Here is a 19,449-nt window from a genome sequence, read left to right on the forward strand (position 1 = left end):
TCCATCCCTAGGAGAATGTTGCACTGCCAAAGGACTGAATTAGGTCAAACTTTCCAAGGAGTGTCTAGAGTTTACATATGTGCTCACTCTCTAAATAGCACCAAAATGTTCGCCATATGTGCTGAAATCAAGAAGAAAGGTCTTCAATGAATCATATTTTATGTTAGTCAGACAAGCATTAAAAAACATCTAGAATCACAATATTGAATTTCATTTTCATTTATTGGAACTTTTTTGTTGAAAATAACGAAATAGAAAGAGCGAAATATTGCAAACATAAATACTGTAAAACTGACATTAAAAAAAGAATAAGACAGAGTGGTTCAACATCATATAAAGTGACAGTTCTACTGTTTCTAACCTTTTTGGATCACAGATATTTTGTATTTCATTTCAACCTTGTAAAAGAAAGAAGCTTGACTAAGAATAAAACAATATCCTAGTAGTCTTAGATTTGAGGAAGAATATAAACTGAAATAGGTTGTGGTTTATTTAACTTTTCTTTTTTTAAATGGGATCTTCAAGTGACTAACAAAGCAGGTATCACAATTATTATATTTCTTAAAAACATAAAATCATCATGGCAATAATGAATGACATCTTTACACACAATGCATATCTGGGACTCGTTCAGTGCATACTGTATACAAAGTTGCTTATAAACATTGACAGAGTTGAAGAAACGTACAAAATATAGTACTAAAAAAAAAACATAGAAAAACATGCACAGACGCCAAAAACACATTAAAACATTATGAATAGGACCCGCCTGGTGAACAAATGCAGGAAAGGGGTCATGCCACAAAGAACCAACAAACTAGTTTAAGGAACTGGACCATATTCCTGTACAGTCTCTGGTATTTGCACAGCATATTATTCAGCAAGTTCTTAGTCCGGTCAAGACAAAGTGAGGTGTTAAGTACCTCCTTAACTCAAACAAAACAAGTTTGGACAGTAAAATACAGTACAATGCCAATGAACTTAAAAAGCAAGACTTGTATTCATCAGGCATAACGTGTTGACCGGCATCCACCATCCTGGTGCTTTGGTAAGAAAGGGAAAAAAAGTTTGTGCGGCTAGAATTGAAAAGAGTACATTAAAGTGCATTCCCTCGTTTTTTTCCAATCCCTGTATTTTTTCCAGTAAATAACTGGGAAATTCTTTCGAATTTAAATTGTGCATGGTTATACATTTCAATATGCTGAGATATTTGAACAGCCTTTTGTGTTTTCAACCAACATCTTCACAGGCCATTGTTGGTTTGTATTTCTCCACAGGGTCACCAGAAGAAAATGGCTTTTCCATTTGACCCAAGTAAAGATCCATAAATGTAAAAAAACAGCATTTATTCTAAATAAACAATCTATTGTATTAATTTGTTTAGAAACAATTTTGTTGAATAGGCCTCTTAAAATGAGGCCGTCATTAAAATGTTCAACATAGGCATCCTTCAAAATTCTGTAGTTTAATGTAAGAAGTCTTAAAAACGCAATAAAGATGTATAGAAAAGGCCTACTTCAAAGCTCTTCTCAGGTACACATCTGTGAAATCTGGCACCAGGGATAAAGAAACCTCTTGAAGGGTATAGAGCTTATCAGCGAAAATCGCTGGGAGCACTGGAGAGCAAGGTCAATGTGAAAGTTAGTGTTCAGGCTACAGAGGCAACTTTGTCACAGTTGCTGGTGTACTGAATGTCGGGCCTGTCGATGTCAGCCTTCTTTTTGTCCCAGCAGGGCAGAGCACATAGAAAGAGCGTGACTCCACCCAGGAGCACAGAGCCTCCACTGAAGTAGAAGGCCAGGTCATAGGACTGGGTCCAGTCAAAGAACCACCCTGGAACAGGAAGAAGAGGAGAGAAAAAAAACAACAATTTCAGCAAAATCTCTCGACAATATATGAGTCAGCAAAAGACTAGCTAACGGCCAACATCCTGAGTTCCACATTCTCACTCACACATTAAGATTACATCAATTGTAAAAATGTTTTGACATATGGAAGAGTGATTCTCTGTAAAAGCATGAATATGAACCTGTACAAGCTCTACCCTAACAACTGTAAATGTGGACCACACACACACTCAGCAATGTTGACCAATGGTGTCAGAAGTGGGATCTTTCTTACCAACAACAGGGGGCCCAAGCATGATCCCGAATCCACCGAAGAACATGAGGATCCCATGGGCTTGGGTCAGTTTGTCCAGGCCCACGATCTTGGTAGTGATGTATGACGTTAGGGACCAGTTCCCAGAGAAGAAGCCCACCACGGCTGAGAGGACCTGCAGGCCTACGTAGCTCTTGGAAATGGGGATGAGGAGAAGGGCCGTCCCAGTCCCCAGCAGGGTGAAGGCGTACAGGAACACACTGTTGATCCACCTCATGTCTGCTAGCATGCCCAGGGTCAGCTTGCCCACACCGGTAGTGATGGCTACAATAGAGACCAGGGGGATGATTCTGACCTCGTCGATGAGGCCCTCACTCTGGGCCACGTCCTCCATGAAGAGGACCGGAGGGAAGGCTCCTAGGCTGAACAGGAATATAGCTATGCAGAGGGCCATGAAGTTTCTGTCATGCAGGAAGTCAGCCGTGGAGTGCATGTACTTTGAGTAAGCCTGACGCTTCTTCTTGATAATTTTCACAATGGCTAAACCTGCCATGAATCCCCCTTTGTTGTCAGGCGTGGTGATGTCTTTGGCGTCGATGGTGATCAGGTGATCCTTGACCGCCAGGTTTTTCTCGGCAGTTCCCGGTGTGGTCTTGAGGTCGTCAGCAGGCGGTTTCTTGAAGAGCGGCTCCTTTGTGCGCTCCAGAGCAGCCTTCTGTTTGAGGTAGTAGCCAGGCATGTTCAGGGGCCTCATGAAGCCGGCACAGGCCATGAGGTTGAGGGCCAAGGCCCCGATTATCAACAGACAGCCTTCCAGGCCAAAGAGAACAATCAGCTCATTCTGAGCTGTGGCATAGAGGAACCCTCCCACACTTGTGCCTAAATGAGAGAAGGGAATGATTTAGTGTTGGCATGCCAAGAATAAGCCCTTAGACATTCATTAATATTAATTAAATAAAAGCCTTGCTTAAATGGGACATCATTGCCTAAAGCTACCCTCCCTCAAGGGGACAAACACAGAATGCCCCAGAACTGTGATGTATTACCAGTGTTCTTCTTGTCACCAGTCCACTTCCCTAATCACAAGGCTACAGTGTTTCTAGACTAGAATGTTTACCTTGGCATTCCAAGACTCCCGGCTTCTGAAACATGAAAGAACTGAGCATGGAGACTTGGTGTGAACCCAGTGAGCGAAGAGGGGGGCTGAAGTACCTGTGGTGACTATGCCGAGGGCGAGGCCACGTCTCTTGTCAAAGTACTGACAGGTGATGGTCAATGTGGCAGCATAGACAAGACCGCAGCCAAGACCTGTGGACAACAAAAACAACAGAGGTATTTTCATTAGCACATTTTAGAGGAGCGTGTAGCTACAGTACCTTATTTTTTACCATGTTGAAGAAGACATTTAATGTTCTGAGCAAAGCCTTACACAGTAAACTGTGTACATTAATGTGAAACTGTGGGACTTGTGTAAGACCATCTTAGTCATGTAATAACATACAGTAAATTCACCATGTTTAAAATCTGTTGTTCTGTGATGAATGTTACATATTAACCATACAAATAACTTTTGTTTAGTGTAAAATCACCCCAATGGTAATTTGATCCGCAAAGGATGACTGGGCGGAAAAGTGATGAGAGAATACTGAGCCACACATGTGTGGCGTTTACGGGATGGTCTAAAAATAGACACCTTTCTTCAAATATGCATGGCCTCTCTCTCAGGCCAACGCCACAGGCAGTGGCCGTCTATTGGGCTCTTTACCCCTTAGCATGGCACAGCTGTCACTGGGTGTTAGATAATGAGCTGCGATGGGTGCATTCAAACTGTTGGGGGGAGGCATCAGTCACATGGCAATCCGACTCTACCATATTTTTATATCTCTGAATACATCCTACATATATCCTCATCCTACACATACCCTCACAGTGCATGTGTGGTGGAGCATAGACATTAACCTATTTTGAAAAGACATTAACCTATTTTGAATAGACATGAACCTATTCAATTCTTATGTGTCTTATCTATCATTGACTTGTGCTATTGCTTAACTGTGTAATAGTTTTATGTAATGATGATTTGAAAACACAATTCACTTCCAACAAAACCACAGAGTAAACAAGCAACTTCCTATAATTTTTATCACACTTGCAAGGCTAATCCTATATCTAATAGTGGATCACACAAACCACAGACTTGCTTCAGCAGAACAAGACCATCACGAGCTTCTCACTTACCGACGACAATCCCGTAAGAAAAGATGAGGAACTGGACGTTTGGGGCGAAGGCGCTGAGCATCAGGCCCCCTGCCACCATGACCCCACTGAAGATGCTCACAGGGCGCGCCCCAAAGTTATCCACACAGGCACTGCAGACAGGACCTGGGGGAGAAAATAGGGTAGAGAGGAAGTGCGAATTCAGTGTGTGTGTGTGGGAGAGTTGAGGGTACATTGTTGAATAGACTCAGTGAGTTAGGGAGTAGCAAAAATGAGATGACGACACACAAAAAAGACGCATGATGGAATTAATATGGTGCATTCAGGATACACGTGGTGTTAGAAAATATGCCTTTCCTAAACAATACAAAAGCAGCAAAAAGGAAAGTGATACCGGTCAAGGTGTACCGTACATGTTGGGCTATTTCATGGCAGGAAAACGTGATGTATCAACTTTAACCATGTGACATGGTCCCCTTTTCTGCCCTGATATTATTTTGACCTTATCGCTCCCTATATAGGACAGTGTTCGTCTCTGTTCCAAAGTCTCTATCATAGGCATTTGTTGGCTAGTCTTGTGACCCTATTCGTTCTCCTCATGTTTACAACGAGGTCCCCTTAAGCCTGAAAGCGGCACTAGCTAGTTATTAGACACCTGAGCAGAGGTAAAGGGTCAGGGAAAAGGACAGCCTGGGATGCTCGTTCGTCGTCATCCTCACACCATATCGAATTTAAAAGCACACCGAGTTACAGAAATATATCTTACAGTGCCTTCAGAAAGTATTCGCGCCCCCTTACTTTTTCCACATTTTGTTGTTTTACAAAGTAGGAATAAAATATATTTGTAATTTCTTTGTCAACGATCTACACAAAATACTCAAATGTCAAAGTGGAAGAAATGTAAAAAAAAAAAATAATCATAAAAAATAACTAATATCTCGATTAGATAAGAGTCAATACATGTTAGAATCACGTTTGGCAGCGATTACAGCTGTGACTTTCTGGGTAAGTCTAATAGCTTTGCACACCTGGATTTTACAATACTTGCATTATTCTTTTTTAATTGTTCAAGCTCTGTCAAGTTCGTTGTTGATCATTGGTAGATTTAAAAAAAAGTATTGCCATAGATTTTCAAGCCGATTTAAGTCAAAACTGTAACTAGGCCACTCAGAAACATTCAATATCATCTTGGTAAGCAACTCCAGTGTATATTTGGCCTTGTGTTTTAGGTTATTGTCCTGCTGAAAGGTAAATTTGTCTCCCAGTGTCTGGTGGAAAGCAGACTGAACCAGGTTTTCATCTAGGATTTTGCCTGTGCTTAGTTCTATTCCATTTATTTTTATCATAAAAAAAAAACTCCAGAGTCCTTGCCGATGACAAGCATACCCATAGCATGATGCTGCCCCCACCATGCTTGAACATATGAAGAGTGGTACTCAGTGATGTGTTGTGTTGGATTTGCCCCAAACATAACTCCGTATTCAGAACATAAAGTTAAAAATTTTGCCGCTTTTTTATTTATTTGTTCTATCTCTCAATTTCGTGATATCCAGTTGGTAGTTACAGTCTTGTCCCATTGCTGCAACTCCCGTACGGATTCGGGAGCCAAACATCCTCCGAAACACGACCCTGCCAAGCCGAAGTGTTTCTTGACACACTGCTCGCTTAACTTAGAAGCCAGTCGCACCAATGTGTCGGAGGAAACACCGTCCAACTGGGGACAGTGTCAGCATGCATGCGCCCGGCCCGCCACAGGAGTCGCTAGAACGCAATGGGACAAGGACATCCTGGCCGGCTAAACCCTCCCCTAACACAGACGGCGCTGGGCCAATTGTGCGCCGCCTCATGGGTCTCCTGGTCGCGGCCGGCTGCGACACAGCACGAGATCGAACCCGGATCTGCCTTAGACCACTGCGCCACTCCGGAGGCCATTTGCAGTTTTACTTTAGTGCCTTATTGCAAACAGGATGTATGTTTTGGAATATTTTTATTCTGTACAGCTTCCTTCTTTTCACTGTCAAAGACTCAATCATGGACACTCTTACTGACATTTGTGGCTGCTTCGAGTGATGTATTGTTGTCTCTATCTTGTTGCCTTTGTGCTGTTGTCTGTGCCCAATAATGTTTGTACCATGTTTCGTGCTGCTACCATGTTGTGCTGCTTCCATGTTGTGTTGCTACCATGTTGTGTTGTCATGTGTTATTGCTATACTATATTGTTGTCTTAGGTCTCTCTTTATGTACTGTAGTGTTGTGGTGTCTCTTGTCGTGATGTGTGTTTTGTCCTATTTTTTTTAAATGACTTGCCTAGTTAAAGGTTAAATAAAATAAATAAAATAAAAATCCAAAATGTAATTAATAACTTCAGCATGCTCAAAGGGATATTCAATGTCTGCTTTTTTAAATTGTTACCAATCTACCAATAGGTTCCCTTCTTTGTAATGCATTTGAAAATCTCCCTGTTTTTTGTGGTTTAATTGATGTTTGAAATTCACTGCTCAACTGAGAGACCTTACAGATAATTGTCAGTGTGTGGTACAGAGATGAGCTAGTCATTCAAATATCATGTTAAACACTATTTTGCATACAGAGTGAATCCATGCAACTTATTATGCGAGTTGTTAAGCACATTTGTATTCCATAACTTATTTAAGCTTGCTATAACAAAGGGGTTGACATTTCAGATTTTCATTTTAATAAATTTGTAGAAATGTCAAAAAACATAATTCCACTTTGGCATTATGGGGTATTGTGAGTAGGCCAGTGAGAAAAACATTACATGTAATTCATTTTAAATTCAGGCTGTAACACAACAAAATGTATAAAAAGTCAAGAGGTGTGAATTGTTTCTGAAGGCACTGTATATCCTGATTGATGGCACAAGGGAAATATAGGTCTGGTAAGGACAAATTTGATCCTTCAGTGGACATAAGGGCTTGAGTAAAGTTTTGGGAGACGGTACGGGCCCAGATTCACAGCGGGGAAAAGTTTAAACGTGTGCCCCCCCAGTTTTAGTTTTATGGCCTTATATAAAAATAGCAATAAAGTTCAAATGATTGAGTGACAGGTTGCTGAAAATCTGTATATCCGCTGAGCTGTGTCAGCACAATGGACAGAGTGCGCCGCGGTGTGTATATTGGGGGGCTATGGAAAGCCAGTGGGGTGGTTAGGTATGACTCCTTTGGTTTTCCATAAAAAGCGGGGGGAAACGGCTAAGTGAATAACGTGATACGCCCCCGCCAGTAATATTTTATTTTGTTTTATAAGGGCGGGATCAAGTTCACCATTGAAGATGCGTTACCCAACTCTGCCTCACCACTACAGAGTTTAGTTAGCCGTAAATGTAACGTTAGTGTTATTATCCTTGGCCTATTTAGCTAGCTCGAACCAGCTATTCTGCCACTGCCACGATGGATAAACCCAAACAAACAAAGCTAAATGAGAAGGGGACACCTTGGCTACTGTGTCAGTGGTTGTTAAAAGTTGACAGCATTGTGAAATTCCTCTATGACATGGAACGGACGCGTTCGTACAACACAGAAGTAAGACATGGAGGCTACAGGGCAGCTCCAAGCAATTACGACAACATTATGTAAGTACAAATCTCCAGCAATAGTGGTGGACAGTATGGAAGGCCAGCAGGACTGAGGATAGGAGACTGGGTGTAAAAGACTGTTCTTGGATGCTGTCAGTGGTGAAATGTACGAACGATTCAACGAACGCAACATCCAACTGGTGGCGGCCCTGTGTCCCCTTGACCCAGAGAGCCATGACTTTCTAGATGTGAAAAAGGTGAAACCACTGCTGGATTTAAGTAAAAGAGATTTGGTGGAAGCTGACTTTAGTGTCGCTCGCCAGTTTTTGCCGACTGAAATCGCCCGCTCCGTCTCCAAAGAGGAAAAATGGACCCTGCTTGATATACTGCAACGACTCTCTGCGTCTCTCTATTCCGACCGTGTTTACTGCACTGACACATGAATTGACTTTTGTACGATAACTATACGATAACTAATTTTCCACTTTGAAGAAGCATGCTATACCAGAGGAAAGCTCAAATAATCCACTTGGCATTTGAAGGGGATCGATCTTACAAGAAGATTTCGGGGAGAATGGAATGATCGATTATTCAGGAAGTTCCACAGAGCATCAAGGAGGCTGCTACTCTTCTGAAAAGGTAAGAAACAATCTAGCTGATTGCTTTTCATCAAAATATTGGTGGTATAGCCGGTCGCGTCATTTCAGCAAAAACCTAGGGTATAGAATGGCAAAATGACTTCCTTAGCCAGCCTAGGTTAACAACCTTGCTTTTGAGTGTAGGGCGCAGTCCATGGTGCTGATAGAGCGCAGTCCATGGTGCTGATAGAGCGCAGTCCATGGTGCTGATAGAGCGCAGTCCATGGTGCTGATAGAGCGCAGTCCATGGTGCTGATAGAGCGCAGTCCATGGTGCTGATAGAGCGCAGTCCATGGTGCTGATAGAGCGCAGTCCATGGTGCTGATAGAGCGCAGCGGAGATTTCGCGCCAACCTGTCACTTCTTGGTCAAAAGCCCTCAATGGTCTCGGCATTTGAACTTTTAGGTTTATTGTGGTATAGCGTGATATAAGCAGAATTTAATATAATTCCACTGCAATAACCCAAATGACGACCCTGGGTATTGCTACATGTCGGTATGTTTCATCATATAAATATATACATCCTATTATGGTTTTCTTGGCCGCCCTTTGGTTTTCGTGGTTGTAAATATAACTATGTATTGGAATTTGATCCACAGAAGTGTATTGTGCCATATCACAACGTGTTGCTTAACTCATGAGCACCATGGTTTTCCATGTTTGAAGCGGGGCCTATAGGCTTATTTGTTTGGCAAGATAGCTGTGCATGACTGCATCTCACTGTAGGCTGTTTTGGTTATTTGGATCTCAATTCACCTTTTGCTTACTGCGTTTGTTTACTGTTAATGTAACTAGCCTAAACATAAATGGTGTCATGCCTTTATCGATCTAATATTTTGTTTACTAGACCTACGTGCTAGTACCGCTGTTATGTTATGCTTTCGTTCGCAGTTGTGTCAGTATTCTAAGCCTAACTAATCAGTAGTTTTGTTTGCATGCATGAATAACTAGGCTACTACTTTCAGCATTTAGTTTGCACTATTTTGGTTAGACCGCTGTGTACACGGCAGCATTCACATAGGCTGTTTGGAATAGGTGAATTACCCTATCTTGTAGCTCATTTACATGACGAAATAGCCTTGCTTTAGTTTGTAGGACGCTGTCCATTGTGCTGATACAATGCAGCGATGATGAGAAGTCCCTGACTGCAGTGTGCAGTTCCGGGCCGGGCTCAATGTGGGCGGAGTCAGACGCGTTAAACCCGAACCCTTCCCATCTCCTTCAAGGTCACCGAAGTTGAGGTTCAAGTCGAAGGCATCAACGAAAGCGAGTCTTAATCGAACCTAACCTACATGGATAAAAGTAAACCATGGAAGTAAGTGAGACTGTCATTATGCATCATTTACTTTGCAATATTCACGTTATACTAGTGCAGTTGTATATTTTTATATAACCAACCACCGCACCGATGATAGCATAGCGTTAATTAGCACGTGAGCTAGCTAATTAGCAATATTACCCTTTTGCACGTGAGCTAGCTAATTGCTTACAATGAGGGAATTTGGACAAATTTGCCTACTTAAGCAGTAAGCCTAGGTTTACACGTACAGTTATGTAATCGATTTGATCGTTGGTTTTCTGTGTTCAATGTATGCCTTGTTGTGTTTGGCTGGCTGGCGCTAAATGTGTATCGTTGATGCCGACACCCATAACCTAAGTTACACATAGCGAGTCTACAGAGCCTACACATAGTATATACAATAATTAAATGCCTATTGCTTATTTTATGCCTTTCTAATTATCATTCATTTTATGTCTATGCTTATTTTCTTTGATGTATAGAGACACGTTAGTGTGTTATTGGAGGGTGAGAGTCCCAAAATAAAAAAATGCAGCAGCAGTCAACTTCATCACTGCCCCTAATGCACATATAAGGCTGAACAATATGGTCAACAACCACAAAGGTCATGCTTCAGTGAGACACAGAGGTACTATTTATTTCTTAATTTATTGTATATATTTGAAGTTAACGTTTTTTGATTTGCCCAATTTTATTCCCCAGTTACATCAGTGAATTTAATTGTATAACTTGTTACTTTACTGTTATTCCTCTCTTTCAGAGTTTACACTCATAAAGTGTGGCTTCAGTTGTAGAAATGTGACACACTTTCATTGTTGCTACTGTATGGCAACAATAATCAACAGAGCACAGTTTCTGAAGCACCTGACATACCATCAGCGTCCAGTGGCCCCTCAAGAGCACCTAGAGGCCCTTAAACAGTCCCCAGAGGCCCCTCAAGATCTTGTCCCCTGGACCTTGGAGGACTTTTGGTGTGGATGATGATCATGTTAGATATTTCTTTAAAATTATTACACTGAACGGTACCAATTGATTGTCATTCCTTTATTGAAAATTGTACCTTGTTCACACCACAGGGCCTACCAAAGCAAGGTTTCTCAAACAACTGTGGGGTGTTTGTTTTGATGGTAAGATTCTGGCTATTCAGTATATTAGTCCTATTTTCTGTTATAAACATATGAAACGTTATTATTTCTGTGCTTGCAGCATGCAAAGCACACTTGTTATTGCGCATACGTTTTCTTGTTTATTATTCTTGATACTTTTTGGTACCTATTTTGTACACTACATACACAATTCATACATCAAACTCCTGCAGAGCTGGACGCTGATGTGACATGCTCTGACTTCTTGGGGGGGGGGGTCTTCTACATCCTGAAATATATTCGGGGGGGGGGGGTTATTATGAACTTATTGTTATCATAACTATCAAACTGAACAACCTACTCTTAACTTACAGTACACTAGTAGATATCAGATTTTTTGGGATGCCCATCCGATTTTATTTCTCAAAGGAAAACATGCAGCAAATTCGGCGCTGGTGGTGCCTAGTTCTCCTGCAGAACTTTCCAATGCCGTAAGTCTTGAACATTATAAAAACGTTTTGCATCCTTAAAATCACTTGTTTCACTATAGCCAGGCTGACCTGAATATATTTTCATATTGAATGTGTCATTCACTCACTAAGGTCTGAGGAGAGGTTGAAAGATCAAAAAAGGCGGCGAAAACAAAGCGCACTACAGGTAGGTATCATATGATGAGTGGTATAGTCTTAAACCAATGTTTAAAGACTTAAACCCCCCCTACAATATTTCAGGATGATGTTGGAGGCGAGCCCCACCCCCAAGAAATCACAGCATGTTACATCAGCATCCAACTCTGCAGGACCAGGTACTGTATAGGCTATTAGCTAAAGTAAGGTGCATTCTTGTACACACATCCCTAGAGGTTCCCTTACATTACTTAATGACCACAATCTGTTATCTTTCTAGACGATACTGAAAACAAAATGCACTGGGAGCTGTGAACTGGGTATGTAGACTACTGTGTGTGATGCTGAAGGCTTGATGCATGGCAAGATATAATAGTTGTGATGACTTGTTGAGTAGTTATAGATATCACAGAAAACCCCTTTAGTAATAGTGGCTTTTGTTTGCATGAAAGTGGGGTGTAATTTGTCTTGATCACCCAATGAGGCACTATTAATATTTATTCTTCAAGGAAGCAGATGTTCTTCTAAGGGACACCCTAGAGGCAGCAAGGTGGTGCGAACGCTAAACATTTAAAGGCACTGTTTCCTTCCCTAGTGTAATTGGGATGGACGGGGAAGACCGCTTAAAGAACTACAGTTGTATGATGGCTTGGATGAAGAGGAAAATATTCTCCTTAAGGAACCATTCATGTTCCAGTTACAGAGAGATTATGAGATGTTCTATGTGGAGGCAGTTGACAAAAAGAAAATGACTGTCTTTGCCTCTTGAGCAGGAGTGAAGCCATTTTTTGAGGAGTGGTCAAACCTTGTTTTTGTCTGCTGTGTTAATTGTTTCAATTGTTAATTGTGTTGTTTCGTAAAGATGACGTAGAAGTCACCCGAGTCTCTGATCTCTTTACTGGAGCTGGTATAACTTAATGTACAAAGCACATTCAGCTTGTCAGTATGTCTATATGGTATAGTCTGTCTCCATTCTAATGAAGAAAGTAAATAGCATTATAAATCAGGATAGGTAGTAACTGTGTGTGTATAATAACATTTATCAACAATTTTAACAGTACATGACATAAGTCTGTTCACTGCAACAATATCAGTGGCTCGTCTCATAGCATGAAGCAAAAAATGTTACAACATGTTCTGGTACCACTTTGAATAATATGTCTTACGGTCTTCAAAAATGAAATGCATTTGTATTCAACGTGTGCCTTGCACAGACGTGTTTGTATTCAGTGTGTGACTGTCAAACCTCAGATGGACAACAAAAAAACAGGTGGGTGGGGTAAAACGTGGGCGGAGTCAAGTGTTTAACTCTGCCCAGCCCAGAACTGCACACTGCAGTCAGGGGTACTTGGCAGAGATAGGTTGACACGAAATCTGTAGCATGTCACTTCAAAAGCACTCAATCAATGGTCTGAGTCTCGGGATTCAAACTTTGTTTGTGGTATAGCTCGATACAGGCAGAATTCAATATAAAAATGTTTTGCCCTCTCACCGATTTCAACTGCCCCCTTAGTCACTTTATCCTGGCGTCGGGCCTGAGTCGGTATCACCTCACTAACCCGTAATCTGCTGCCAACTCATTAAAGACTGCTATGATTTCCTAGCATTGTGTCAAGTCAAATGCAGCCCAATCCATTTAGTTTCCAAAGCTATACACCACTGTTTGTATAGGTCCTCGTGTGTCTGATGCACAATGAATTGACTACTTGTTGTAGTACAGTGAATCAGTCAGTCTCTGGATAGAGACAGATGGTGATAAACCTGAGTCTTAAATGTGACCGTCCTTGTTATGCATGTCACTTGTTGTGTGGAGAAATATCGAATTACCGATCAGACAACTGACAACTCAAGGGTGTGTGTAAAGAATAGCCAATCACGTCTTGTTGAACCCCGTCTCCACCTTTCCGTTTCACCACCAGTTAAAACAGCCCACGGTGTAAGGCTGCGTAAGCCCAGCTGCCAAGTCCCACACGTGTACTGGGAGCAATCTGTCTATTCATGACATTTCACTGACCTCTGGAAAGGCGACAAAGTGAAGGGAGGCTTAGCCTGGTGGTAAATGTAAACCAAGACTGTGATCTCTGATCTATGAATACAGCTTGCAGACATGCAGTGAACTGAGTCCTCCTGTGTCCCCTGGTCATTCCAAACGAATGAAACTGTTCAAAGCTTTATTATCCTTCCTATTATCATTTTCTCTTTCCCACACACACCCTCTGTATGGTCACAGCTACGTAAGGGCTCCTCCTGCAGGTATGACAGGGCTGACTGTGGGGCGGCAGGTAACCTAGCGTTCAAGAGCATTGGGCCAGTAAACGATAGGTCGCTGGTTCGAATCCCTGAGTCGGTGAGGTGAAAAATCTGACTGTGCCCTTAGTCCCTAATTGCGCCTATAAGTCGCTCTGGATAAGAGCGTCTGCTAAATGATATAAATGTAAATTACTTATCAACCAATAACCTCAACTGAGTGTTAAGAGCACCAAAGTGCCACCAATATTGCACAGTTTTCTTCATCTACCTAGGACAAGTCAGCACTGCACTTTCACAACTGTTGATATGTACCAGGTAAAATACTTATTTTCCCATCTTGTGTGCCACTCTACCCTCCAAACAAGATAACTTGGTTAGATAAAAATGGGTCTGTTACTTTACCCATAATGCCACATAACTGTATGTGTTTATGGAGACATTGGACCATTATTTTGTCTGGTTCTGTATCAGTGACATCATTAGTTATACAACAGCAACAGGTGCATACCAGGTGAGACTCTAAAGGAGACAATGTAGCTGCAACTGTAAAGTGCATAGATAACCACTAACCACAGGTGTAACCACTGACATGCTGTTAAGCATATCAATTCATAGCCATGCCAAGTAAATCAATATGGAATTCTTGAACAGATGTTCAGATACTGAGTTGAATAAATGTATGTTAAAAAATCTACATTTTATAATATACAGAATTCTGCAGGTAAGCACAGTGAGCTCTGTCTTTGGATGAGAGCATTAGCCTATACCTATACAGTATCTAAATCTATAAACAAAGGTGTTTGGAGAATACTCACTGGCTATGAGTCCCACTCCAGAGACCAAGGAGCCGACCCATGCTGTCATGCCTTTCCCCTCCTGGAAGGCGTGGAGCCACTCTGGGTACAGGATGCCCACCGACTGGGGGGAGCCGTAGGCCAGGAACTGGGCCATGAAGCAGGCCACAATGATCACCCATCCCCAACCTCCATCCAGCGCTTTCTTTGAGGTATGAGGACTCATGCTGTCTGCTTGGATCTTACAACTTCAACAGGAAGGGTTCCTGGGGAAAACAGAAAAATTGCAAAAAGTTTTAAAAACAAGCGCAATAGACAAGCAATTGACCAAATGCATGAGAATACAGACTAAATAAATCACATGCCAGTTTGGAAACAGGAATCATGATCAAGGAAGAGATACATGTCATAAGTTGAGTTCTAAAGTAGTAGATAAATTCCAAATGCACACTCATGTCTTGATGTTGATGCTGCTCTTGCCTGGTTGGTCTACCAGGCAGGTCACCTGTTTTACTGTACTTCCTAAACAGAGTGCAACCTTCCCATCCTGCGCTGCCAGTTTTGTGCCCTCGCAGACCACACCTTGGAGGAGGAGAGTTTGGTGTCTGGACTGCCTACTTTAACCTGCCTTTTGTCTATTTCTCCTAAATTCTGGCACGAAACACTGACCTTTTAGAGGCGCACCCTGTTTCCTGTGCTGAAGGAAACATTTTTTATCTTTCATGAATAATTTGTGCCAGAGAGCAAATTGAGCTGTCGGTGCAGTACTGCGGCATCCTCTCTCTCCTAGTTTATAAAAACAAGGAGCGCGACAAAAGTTGCGGATCTATCAATTTCCAACAAACATCATTATATGGAGGAACACCGTGCCAACTACACATAGCTACCTATTTTCTTTATTAAACAATGTTTTTTGCTTGCATTTACGAGATATTCGTTGGCACTTAATCACCCATTACATAGCCTACAAAATATATTACGCTGTATTTAGCCATAGCCCTATTATGTTATAATGTTGTGCTATATATAGTAGCCGATTGTTATTTTATTAACACAAGGAAATACATGCGACTTACCTCAACATAAAAAATAACAGCCACAAGCGAAACAACATGCAACTGCAGGATACGTGCGCGTTTGCCTACAGGGAGTTGCCATGAAGGATGGTTGGTATCCCGATAATAACGGTATACAATCGAAATCGAAAAAAATAAATACGACAACACAGGCGGATGCCGAGCGCCCGCTAGGCTATATCTGAGGTCCGGTGAGGCAGACCTGGGTCCCCCAGCAGCATTAGCTACGAGCACAGTATTCGTTTTATAGCCTATAGCTTTGTTGCCGGAGACCAAACCGGTTCAAAGCTGTTTTTGCTGGTCCGGATTTGTGTGCTACCAACGTTGAGGAAACCCTGCTTCCTCTTCATCATGTGCGCCTGTGTGGAGCTAGAGAGCGTACACTACACACCACAGAGTAAACGCAACTGAATACGGATATGTTTTCTTCCATCAATTCAATAATGATAGGCTACATTGTATGCATCGTGATAATAGTGGACATAGGTGGGGTGGGGGACATGTTCTTCAACTGCATGCATAGGCTATCAATTATAAAAGTTAACATTTGCAATTAGCCTACCTGTGATGCTCAGAAAGCGCTTCAAATAATTTCAAGTCAAAGCAGATTGAATGTTTCTTCACAAATAGTGGAAAATCACCTTTGAATTTGTAAAAACTAAACGGAGTAATTATTTGTTATCGCAATGAATAATAGCTGTTTCTTTTCTCTTTACAGTGAATACAAGTTTTATATATACACTTTAATCTACACATAATAGACCTACTCTAAACGACAAGTAAATGGATCCTCCGGAGTTAGCGCAGAAGGAAGTTATTTTGCCGGTGATGCTTGAGTGTGAAGTCTGAGCAATATTTACCAGATAACATTGTTAATATTGCGTCTGGTCCAGTCAGAACTGGTTAGTTGTTGGCAAGTAGCCTAACATCAATTTGCACGGAGCGCGTGTTAATGCTGGAAGCTGATGGTGATCAAGCCTGGGCTCATAGACTTGACGTAACATAGTGAACGTATATCCGGTCACTCAAATGAATATGATCGGTTACATTTGATTTGGTTACATATGACATCGTTACTTCAGGCAAAAACGAAGGTAGGGTGGTTGGTCAGGGTGGAGGGGTGGACTTATAATGTGAACATCAAGTAACCAAGGTTGCAAGTTCAAATCTCACCAAGGGCAACTTTAGCATTTTAGCTAACCCTTTTAGCTAACCCTAACCTTAAACCTTTCAGCTAGCCCTTCCCCTAACCTTAATCCCTAGCCTAGCTAATGTTAGCCAGCTAGCTGTGTTAGCCAGTTAGAATTCATAACATATCAAATCAAATGTATTTATATAGCCCTTCTTACATCAGCTGATATCTCAATGTGCTGTACAGAAACCCAGCCTAAAACCCCAAACAGCAAGCAATGCAGGTGTAGAAGCACGGTGGCTAGGAAAAACTCCCTAGAAAGGCCAAAACCTAGGAAGAAACCTAGAGAGGAACCAGGCTATGAGGGATGGCCAGTGCCTCTTCTGGCTGTGCTGGGTGGAGATTATAACAACATGGCCAAGATGTTCAAATGTTCATAAATGACCAGCATGGTCAAATAATAATAATCACAGTAGTTATCAAGGGTGCAACAAGTCAGCACATCAGGAGTAAATGTCAGTTGGCTTTTCATAGCCAATCATTAAGAGTGTCTCTACCGCTCCTGCTGTCTCTAGAGAGTTGAAAACAGCAGGTCTGGGACAGGTAGCACGTCCGGTGAACAGGTCAGGGTTCCATAGCCGCAGGCAGAACAGTTGAAACTGGAGCAGCAGCACGGCCAGGTAGTCCTGAGGCATGGTCCTAGGGCTCAGGTCCTCCGAGAGAGAGAAAGAAAGAAAGAGAGAAAGAGAGAATTAGAGAGAGCATACTTAATTTCACACAGGACACCGGATAAGACAGGAGAAGTACTCCAGATATAACAGACTGACCCTAGCCCCCCGACACATAAACTATTGCAGCATAAATACTGGAGGCTGAGACAGGAGGGGTCAGGAGACACTGTGGCCCCTTCCGATGATACCCCCGGACAGGGCCAAACAGGCAGGATATAACCCCACCCACTTTGCCAAAGCACAGCCCCCACACCACTAGAGGGATATGTTCAACCACCAACTTACCATCCTGAGACAAGGCCGAGTATAGCCCACAAAGATCTGCGCCACGGCACAACCCAAGGGGGGGCGCCAACCCAGACAGGAAGATCACGTCAGTGACTCAACCTACTCAAGTGACGCACCCCTCCTAGGGACGGCATGGAAGAGCACCAGTAAGCCAGTGACTCAGCCCCTGTAATAGGGTTAGAGGCAGAGAATCCCAGTGGAGAGAGGGGAACCGGCCAGGCAGAGACAGCAAGGGCGGTTCGTTGCTCCAGAGCCTTTCCGTTCACCTTCACACTCCTGGGCCAGACTACACTCAATCATATGACCTACTGAAGAAATTAGTCTTCAGTAAAGATTTAAAGGTTGAGACCGAGTCTGCGTCTCTCACATGGGTAGGCAGACCATTCCATAAAAATGGAGCTCTATAGGAGAAAGCCCTGCCTCCAGCTGTTTGCTTAGAAATTCTAGGGACAATTAGTAGGCCTGCGTCTTGTGACCGTAGCGTACGTGTAGGTATGTACGGCAGGACCAAATCGGAAAGATAGGTAGGAGCAAGCCCATGTAATGCTTTGTAGGTTAGCAGCAAAACCTTGAAATCAGCCCTTGCCTTAACAGGAAGCCAGTGTAGGGAGGCTAGCACTGGAGTAATATGATCAATTTTTGGGGTTCTAGTCAGGATTCTAGCAGCTGTATTTAGCACTAACTGAAGTTTATTTAGTGCTTTATCCGGGTAGCCGGAAAGTAGAGCATTGCAGTAGTCTAACCTAGAAGTAACAAAAGCATGGATACATTTTTCTGCATAATTTTTGTACAGAAAGTTTCTGATTTTTGCAATGTTACGTAGATGGAAAAAAAGCTGTCCTTGAAACAGTCTTGATATGTTCATCAAAAGAGAGATCAGGGTCCAGAGTAACGCCGAGGTCCTTCACAGTTTTATTTGAGACAACTTTACAACCATCAAGATTAATTGTCAGATTCAACAGAAGATCTCTTTGTTTCTTGGGACCTAGAACAAGCATCTCTGTTTTGTCCGAGTTTAAAAGTAGAAAGTTTGCAGCCATCCACTTCCTTATGTATGTAACACAGGCTTCTAGCGAGGGCAATTTTGGGGCTTCACGATGTTTCATTGAAATGTACAGCTGTGTGTCATCCGCATAGTTAACATTATGTTTTCGAATGACATCCCCATGAGGTAAAATATATAGTGAAAACAATAGTGGTTCTAAAACGGAACCTTGAGGAACACCGAAATTTACAAAAAAGTTAACATTATGTTTTCGAATGACATCCCCGAGAGGTAAAATATATAGTGAAAACAATAGTGGTTCTAAAACGGAACCTTGTGGAACACCGACATTTACAGTTGATTTGTCAGAGGACAAACCATTCACAGAGACAAACTGATATCTTTCCGACAGATAAGATCTAAACCAGGCCAGAACTTGTCCTTGTAGACCAATTTGGGTTCCAATCTCTCCAAAAGAATGTGGTGATCGATGGTATCAAAAGCAGCACTAAGGTCTAGGAGCACGAGGACAGATGCAGAGCCTCGGTCTGACGCCATTAAAAGGTAATTTACCACCTTCACAAGTGCAGTCTCAGTGCTATGATGGGGTCTAAAACCAGACTGAAGCATTTCGTATACATTGTTTGTCTTCAGGAAGGCAGTGAGTTCCTCTGCAACAGCTTTTTCAAAAA

At 42.2% G+C, this 19,449-nt stretch overlaps 1 protein-coding gene and 1 long non-coding RNA gene across 9 annotated transcripts; one reads left to right on the forward strand and one right to left on the reverse strand.

Moving 5' to 3' along the window:
• Positions 1–203: 203 nt before the first annotated feature.
• On the reverse strand, positions 204–16,432 carry LOC139570937 (monocarboxylate transporter 9-like). Of its 4 annotated transcripts, none has more exons than XM_071393287.1 (6): positions 16,184–16,432; positions 14,567–14,811; positions 4,339–4,482; positions 3,313–3,408; positions 2,122–2,979; positions 204–1,833 (listed from the first exon to the last, which is right to left on the reverse strand). In XM_071393287.1, the coding sequence occupies exons 2-6, from the start codon at positions 14,769–14,771 to the stop codon at positions 1,649–1,651; spliced, it is 1,488 nt and encodes a 495-aa protein (XP_071249388.1). In that variant the 5' UTR covers positions 14,772–14,811; positions 16,184–16,432; the 3' UTR covers positions 204–1,648. The 4 variants fall into 4 exon arrangements, with proteins under 4 accessions (XP_071249388.1, XP_071249386.1, XP_071249387.1 ...); XM_071393285.1 differs by lacking the exon at positions 16,184–16,432 and adding an exon at positions 15,622–15,954; XM_071393286.1 differs by lacking the exon at positions 16,184–16,432 and adding an exon at positions 14,911–15,075.
• Positions 9,639–12,699, forward strand: LOC139570938 (uncharacterized). 5 transcript variants are annotated; one of them, XR_011674199.1, is made up of 9 exons: positions 9,664–9,805; positions 10,273–10,418; positions 10,551–10,761; positions 10,867–10,917; positions 11,250–11,366; positions 11,478–11,532; positions 11,607–11,680; positions 11,782–11,821; positions 12,097–12,699. It is a non-coding gene; the product is annotated as an uncharacterized lncRNA (long non-coding RNA). The 5 variants fall into 5 exon arrangements; XR_011674198.1 differs by having other exon boundaries at positions 9,667–9,805; positions 11,305–11,366; XR_011674197.1 differs by having other exon boundaries at positions 9,657–9,805; positions 10,867–11,366.
• Positions 16,433–19,449: the final 3,017 nt, after the last annotated feature.

This window comes from Salvelinus alpinus, chromosome 3 (genome assembly GCF_045679555.1).
Source record: "Salvelinus alpinus chromosome 3, SLU_Salpinus.1, whole genome shotgun sequence".
NCBI classification, from domain to species: Eukaryota; Metazoa; Chordata; class Actinopteri; order Salmoniformes; family Salmonidae; genus Salvelinus; species Salvelinus alpinus.